At 38.9% G+C, this 7949-nt stretch overlaps 1 protein-coding gene across 1 annotated transcript; it reads right to left on the reverse strand.

Moving 5' to 3' along the window:
• Positions 1–3308: 3308 nt before the first annotated feature.
• On the reverse strand, positions 3309–7255 carry rgs4 (regulator of G protein signaling 4). The gene is made up of 5 exons (XM_062555277.1): positions 6649–7255; positions 6108–6206; positions 5621–5682; positions 4346–4509; positions 3309–4173 (listed from the first exon to the last, which is right to left on the reverse strand). Exons 1-5 carry the CDS (start codon positions 6690–6692, stop codon positions 3925–3927), a joined length of 618 nt encoding a protein of 205 aa, XP_062411261.1. The 5' UTR covers positions 6693–7255; the 3' UTR covers positions 3309–3924.
• Positions 7256–7949: the final 694 nt, after the last annotated feature.

A 7949-nucleotide genomic window follows, 5' to 3' on the forward strand; every position in this document is an offset into this window, starting at 1 on the left:
TTAATAACCCAGATAATGAGTTCTGTCTTGCTTGACTTTGCCATGGATCATGTCTTACAGTACCTTTACCAAACATTTGTCACAGCGCAAGCTACACTGGTTGAGTAATGCCCTCACTAAGCTCCAGAGGGAAACATTTGCATGATAGCACTTAGCCAGCTCATCAAGTTTCCCTGTGACTAAAGGACAAAAATCTTTCCCAATAATTCCTGAGAAACCATAAACACATGCAGACAGCTGATTGCGAACGCGCACAGCACGCAGAGGGATGATAAGCACTCGTACGTACGTACATGCCTAGTACATTCGGTCATTTGTGTTGAGCGAGCAGTTAGCGTGGTCTTATGGGACATACGCTCCAGACTACTTTGCCTCATTTACATTTTTTTTTAAAAACACTACCACCAGGGCATTACATTCCTCACATTCTAAATAAAGATCTCCAGGATTGATAGGTATAATAAAAAAGGGTTTTAGCCTTTATTTATTTTTTGCCAGGTCCTGAAAGCCAGAGGAGCTGGACAGTAAATTTCTTTGCAAGGGCCAGGAGGGTTAATGCACTGAGACTCTTAGTACTCATTTGGCTCCGTTTGAAAGATTACATGACGCAGTGCGTTCTCTCTCTCATTGACAATGGTTCTAAGGTCAGGCTTGATTATGCTGGTTTGGAATGTTCTCATGACCACATAAAGCAGTTCTGGGAGATGAAAACACTACAAAGCATGGAAGATAATATTACAGTAGAGCTTTACATTTTAAAAAATCAAAAATCAAAACAGATCATACAGTAGACTGAAATGATTAGAATTCATAATATTATTTAAGCTAGTATTTGATTGATTGATCAAATTCAAAACCATGTGTAATTCTTGAGCATGTGCGTGTGTGTGTGTGTGTGTGTGTGTGTGTGTGTGTGTGTGTCTGCACATGTGTACATCAAAAAGGCTCCCTCCCTCAAACAATAATAACTAGCCCACAGCCAAGCCACAGGATTGAATTTAATACCATCAGGCCTTCTGTTGAGGTCTAATGACCAGGCCCAAGTCCCCCAGCAAAGCACTGATGAAACGAGATGGCGAGAACAGAGGCACAGATTAGCCAATTGGAGAGAAGAACAGGGTGTTCTGGCAAAGCCTCATTTTAACCGCAAATTTGAAGGGGCTGTTTTTATCTGTTCTGTTGAGTCAGTCATGGACCCACATACATTACAGTTTTTGCCTTCTCTCTGTACAACTACACACTGGTGAGTACACTGGTGAGTAAATTGCTAAATGCCATCATTTTGATTCAGTGCCTACACCTTGTGACATGAAATATTTACAATGACCTTACAGCGATGTTACCCTGTGTGGATAATGTTTCAATGTTTCCACATGTGATAAAGAAATAAAAAATATAACAAGATATTAAGTTAATACACTTTTATTGCATTCACATGAACATGTAAGTGTATGAGTAAATGTGTCATGGTTTCTATTCATATATTGTGAACAACAGAATAGATTATAATCTCTTTTCTATGAACACTTCACATCTGCAACTCGGGCCACCTCAGAATTGACCCTGTAGCCCTCAAACAACACAATGGAAACTGGATAGTAAGATTTCAAGATATCAAAGAGAATGAATGTTTGTTTCTTATGCCTCAGTGAATGTACTGAGTGATGTTTGAGGGGTGCTATGACATATTGTCTATTCAAAAGCATTCAGCAACACGCCACACATAGCCAGCATGTTCCTCTTTGTGCTTTTGAAATGCCCCCCCACCCCTCAGTCAACACTAAAGTTTGACAAGCAGCTAAGACCCATTGTCTTTTCTGGAGGGCTTGAGGCATAAAAGTGTTTGGTTTTTGGTGTGTATTAAAATAATATGAACCTTGTGCATGACGTGTAGGAAATCCTTCTCATAGCTTGTCATATTCATTTACATCAGTGATTTAGTAATAACTGGTTAATTAATTACTTACTACTGTTAAGAGACTGAGAAAAAGAAAATGTACAGTAGGATACAGTACATGTGCTGTGGACACTGTAAACACGTTGCAAAGGTTTGGGGCTTAATCTTGATACTTCTAAGTTTACATTAAGGTAAGTTGAGAGAAGTCAACTGTTAAAATGTTAAAAGAAAAAAAAGAAATCCTTTAACAGCCAGGGCCCCTCAGAATATTTCAAGAGCTTCAACCATCTTACACCACATTTTCTAAAACAATTAGTTATGGTCTTTGATTGTGATTAGCTAAATTGTGTTCAACGTCATTGTAAAACACTCTGCAGCTGAACTATTGACATTCATATAACTGCAGTAATTATTATCAAAATAATCACTTTAGTGCATGCGAGACATGTCATTTGTAATGACAAGCCACGTTAGCAATCACTCTGCGCTTTATAAAGGTTTTTGGACACAGTGTGCTAGGGAAAAAATTGTAAAAAGACTGATTTTTTCCCCCCTTTTTTTAAATGATGTTACTACAGTACTCTTACATTTAACCATGTGTGTATTCTATTAATATGCAGTATAAGGTAATGGGGGTAGTGACATTTAATGTCTTTTGTCACTGACCTGGAAAATATCCCTCTGTTTCACAGCCTACAGTTAGCAGTTACATATCAGGCAAATTGTGGCTTATTGCTTAAGTTTATGGTTTGAGGAACAGAATCAACCAAATCAAAGAGCCAGTTTGACTAATCCCATGGAAATGTGCCATTGATTCTCCTGAAATTGAATTCAGTGTGATTTAGAAAAAAGGTTCAGAGGATTTTCTTGTATAAAATTACAAACTATACAACATGGAATTTTATTTTTGTAAAAAATACAGCAAGAAATATAAGTGAACATATTTTGGGCAAACACATAATATATAACACAATAAATATAATTTAACTATTAATTTATTAACTTAAGAAGAGGCAGAGAGATTTTTATAAGATGTAACATTCATTAGTCAAAAGCGTTTGAGATCTCAGACCCTCAACAAATTTCAATAACATCAATGAATTTATATAGCCTATAGGTGACACAACTGCAATCACTACAATTTAGCATCATTACTTCATTACATAATTGGCATGGGCAGAAAAATGCACACATTTTTCGCACATATGTCAGCACTCAAATATCAGCATGTTTTTGTTTTCTCAATAACTTCATAGCTAAGTCGTGGCATCGTAGATACTGTAGCTAACATCAATACACCAATAGATATCAGAATGCGAAGACATCTTAAAATCAAGATTCACAGTAATTTACCATATTATTTTCTATCTAATGAAATGTCTGGTTTGAATAAATTCACTAACAAGTTCAGTATAGATATTTTTTTAATGTGAGTGAAAATATGTAACCGCAATTCTCTTGTAAACCACAACTTTGTCCTCAACATTCAGTCAAGTTATTTAGTTGCTATCTCTGTACACGCAGGGAAATTAGAAACTAAAGGTTTTGACTGACTCTTCCCATTCTTTGTTTAGAAAATGGAAATTAGTGAGGTAGTTAAGAGTCAATGGCTTTAAGACTTTACAATATATTTTAACCATTTGTGGAAGGTTGGCCAGCTATTTGCACAACCCTCATGACCATGTTAACAGATCCTGTCAGGGGACAAAGACCACAATTCATTAGCTTGTAAAGAAGTCAAATTTAGCATATAAGACTTCAGATATAAATTAGACCAAGGACAGGTGAAATTTTGCTACTAATTCACTTGTTTGAATCCTCCCTTCACCAATGATTCAATCCCTATTCTACAACACAAAGTTCCTTTGACTTCACTTTTAGTTCACTTTCAGTTTAGATGGAAGAAATGTGACCTCCACTATCAGTAACATACTGTGCACACAATATCAATACTCTATGTTCTGGGCGCGTAGCAGTCTAAGACGGAAAATAATCGAGCTAATCAGTCGAGCTATTAGTTCTGAGAACTAAGCACAGAAAGGCAGGAGATGGCTACTGTTAGACAGGTTTCTCTTCACACCTCTGTCCAGACCACAGCGTGTGCTGCCAACAGGGCCCTGGGTCAGTTCCAGGAACAGTTTTGACTTCAGAAAACGCCGGTATGAGTCTTTCTCCATCAGGTGCATAATTTTACTCTGGGCCTCATCGAAACAGGTGGCGTCAGCACTCAACAAGTTTCTTCTGGTCTCCTCTCGAGTTGCTGAATCCAAATTGACCTGAGAAACAGTCAAGAGATTTCTTTCACTCAAAAAGGCATTTCATTCATGTCCAAATATGTACAACTTGGAAATAAGTAGTAACTAAGTATTACATTATCAATATTTGGTCATTAATGGCAAAGACATATCCAGAACTGCTTTAAAGAAAGCATTTCAGTATGGTCTTTACCTCATTTGGGGAGTCCATCTCCACATATTGATTAAATATCTTTGAAGCTTTTACAGGTCTTTTGTCTGCAGAGGTTTTCTTGTAGTCTTCACAGACACTCCAGAACTGAATGTTCTCCTCACTGAATTCAGACTTCAGAAAGGCTGTGAAAGCCGCCTGGCCCACTAAAAAAAATGGAAAATGTATTACACAGAAAGAAATTTGAGGATGAAACAACACACACTGGAAGTTTACACATTTTGCAAGTAATGCCCTAGTATGTGAAATGACAGAGCAGGACGCAACACGGGATAATTCAAACGCGTATTCTTTTTGCTTCTGAATTCATTTCCATTTTATACAATCACATGACATGTTGGCTCTCTCTACAGTGAAATTCCTGAGACATCACATGATGAGCTAGCTTCAACCGTCCCAAGTCAACCCTCCCCCCAAACTGTTCCCTTTCCTGGGCTGCTCTAGTGTCTTGACACCAGGGACATGGGGGTTTGGGGTGTGCAGGGCCGGGCTGCGTTTAGAGGACGGCCTAAACAGTGGTCAGAGCCACATCTCTGGGGGATTTCTCTGAAGGCCATTGCTCCACAGCTCCATACCCTTTGCGGCTGACGCTCAAGGGGCCACCAAAGCGGAGCAGCAGGCCCTGTTAAGGCCACCCAGAGCAGCCAGACGACACGTAGCGCACGTCCTGGGGCATGAGAACGCAGGCCAGAGTTAGGGGTAGGAAGAAGGTGGGGTGGGGTGGGGGTGGGGGGACTAGCCCCTAGACTATACAAATGAATTGCTTTTAAACAACATGCATGAGTCAGTGGGAACCGCAGAGCAGACCACAGCTATCACATTGTCTGACAAATAAAAAAGTCTCAGTGCTATCTGGGGAACACTTAACAGTAAATAATCTCTCCTTTCCCCAAACAAATGTTTTTGCTAGAAACAAAAACAAAATCAGCACAACTGAAGCCATTTAAATAAATAAATAAATAAATAAATACATAAATAAACAAACAAACAAACAAATAAATAAATAAATAAATAAACTCCTTTGCCTATCTGTTTTTTGGTTGTACCCTAAGACACACGATACAACTAAAACAAAATACTCCATTGGCATCTGGTTTTTTTGGACCTGAAAGGCCCTGATTGATTGTTCTTCTTGGATCAATTAAAATACCATCTTTGAAGCCGCTCGTCTCTCATCATGATAGATTTTTCTTTCACCAAAAAGCACTTCACATAATGGATGCATTGAATTTGTCCTCACACTCAAACAATCCTTACCTTCATTATTGATCACATTGTTGAAGGATGACTTCCATTTCTCAACATCCGCAGGTTCGACACTGAAGAGACAAAAGCAATTAAAGTTTACTCAACAGCTCTAATCTGACCTAATAGACAGCATGCCAATATAAGAAACTCCCCAGCTCATTCTGAGCCTAACTAGGGTAGTTGGTAGTGTAGGCTAGTTGTTAAGCATGCAGTAGCCTGAAAGTTGGTTCAATTCTTGGCTTCCACCATTGTGCCTTCGAGGAAGGCACTTAACCCCTAGTTGCTCCGGGGACAATGTAATCCCTTGTAATATAGTTCACCTACGTAAGTCACATTGCTAAATGTAATCATAAAAAATACATAATTTTGACTTTTCAAATGAATTACAACAATGCATAAGACCGACGCTATTGCGACAAAGCATATTCCTCATTATCATGCTCTCCAAGGAAGTGTGCTGTTGTGGCAAGTCGCCTGCCTCACTCTCCTCTCTTACCGTTTCACCTCTGGTGCCTTCTCCTTCAGTGGTTTCTGGTCAGGTGGAGGGTCCGGTTTTTGAAGAAGAAACCCAATGCGGTGTTTTATGTCCTTGGCGCTGCAGGGAGGGAGAGAGGGAACTTTGTCTTTACACTTTACTCGGTCAGCAAGAATTTAAAACAGATGAATACGCAAATTGGCAAAACTGATTATTAATATGATCACATCTCCATGATGTTATGAAAGGGGAAATGTCAATATCACATAAAGTAAACTGTATTCCTGTCACCGAGTATCTTTAATGTAGGCCTATGTATACACATACACATGAGCATACACATTCAATGACACGACTTGTGATCTATTTCCTTTGTGTCATGTTTCACATGTATGTTTACTTATTTAAATTATGTTGCTTAACATAAATAAATGTCAATAATTCAAATCATTATACTCCTTGCAGGAATTAGTATCAGTATAATCTGAAACATCAATAACAACAAACAATCTTTTCATTTGATCATAGGTCTGAATCAAAACAGACAAAATCGTGCCCCTACCTTTTCAAGCAGGTTGCGGGCAAAGCCGCGAGACCTTTACACATACTGTAGTTGCGGTGGTGAGTACACAGATGTGACAGAGGGAGAGTGTGTCTTCAGCACAGAGCGCAATCCTCATACAGTGGCAGTGCAGCCTTCCGCTCTGCCTGTGCTTTTATATGACCACAGTCCTGCCAGCAGAGGAACCGGCCAATCACAGTGGAGCTCTGCTGTCAACAGGCTGACAGCATACAAAAGAGAACGTGTGGAGAGAGTGGAAGCCATAATAATGGCGAGCAACCCCTATAAAGCTAAAAGTACACCTGGGGGTGACAAGGTATTGTGAGTGTTCTTAGGACACCACCAATGCCATCTGTATGACGTCTCCTTGAAATGTCCTCAATACTGAATAAAAGAGAAGCTTGTGTGCTTTTTCAGTCTTTTCTATGCAGACTGTGACCAGAACGCTGAGCATATGGAAACAATACTGTGAGATTACTCTGAAGAGTCTCTTAGGGGTTAGCAGTGGTAATGGAAAAAGGCATATAGATCAACTGGACTCAATTGCAAATATGCAACTTGCATCTTCTCACTGATGTGACATGATTGACGATTAATCTCATGCACATGCATAGTTGCTATAGTGAGCAGAATTGATGTCATATATAGCCACATTTACAGGCCGTGTAAAAATGTGCAGTATGTGGGCATATTCAATCTGTCTCAAAGGTGTGCATGCAGTGTACAGTACAGTATTGTTGCCCTTTGTTATGATTGTGTATGATTTGATGTACTGTAATGGCAAAAGCTGTTTCTTGATGTTTCCTATATGGTATGGGAAAATTCATATATCCTATTCAGTGTCAATTTGGCAGGGAAATGTGTTGTTGTTTTTAATCAAATACACCAGGGGAAGTATTTCACCCAGCAGTATTTCTTGTGGGCTTCTTGAAAGACCAGTTTTATACTAACTGACAGTCATAGTCTTATGCTCCGTATTCTACATTGCCTCATCCCCCCGTAAATTATTAAAGCCATTAATCACACCAACAAATCATGAGTTAGCTATCATCAGGTTTAATCTGATATCTATGTTGTATTAGAGGCAGAGGATGATCACACAGAAATGAAATGACTTCTTCACAGCCTGGTCACCCAGCAACTGAGCCTATCATCTCAATGATTCTTTACAAGCTGCGTCATGATTGTTTGTTCTCATTAGACAATGTTTAATTTGACTATTATTTTGTTTGTCATCACCTGCATGAGGCACTATATGAAAATAAGGAATATATTTGCTGTTTCTATGTGTTTTTTTTTTC

The sequence above is a fragment of the Sardina pilchardus genome, chromosome 15 (assembly GCF_963854185.1).
Source record: "Sardina pilchardus chromosome 15, fSarPil1.1, whole genome shotgun sequence".
Lineage (NCBI taxonomy): Eukaryota > Metazoa > Chordata > Actinopteri > Clupeiformes > Clupeidae > Sardina > Sardina pilchardus.

Excerpts from the sequence above, each read along its gene's own strand:
- rgs4 (XM_062555277.1), bottom strand. The coding sequence starts at position 6,692 with ATGTGTAAAGGTCTCGCGGCTTTGCCCGCAACCTGCTTGAAAAG. Across the intron at positions 6,207-6,648 it reads CCCGCAACCTGCTTGAAAAG|CGCCAAGGACATAAAACACC; the intron begins GTAGGGGCACGA and ends CCCTCCCTGCAG. Across the intron at positions 5,683-6,107 it reads AAGGCACCAGAGGTGAAACG|TGTCGAACCTGCGGATGTTG; the intron begins GTAAGAGAGGAG and ends TTGTCTCTTCAG.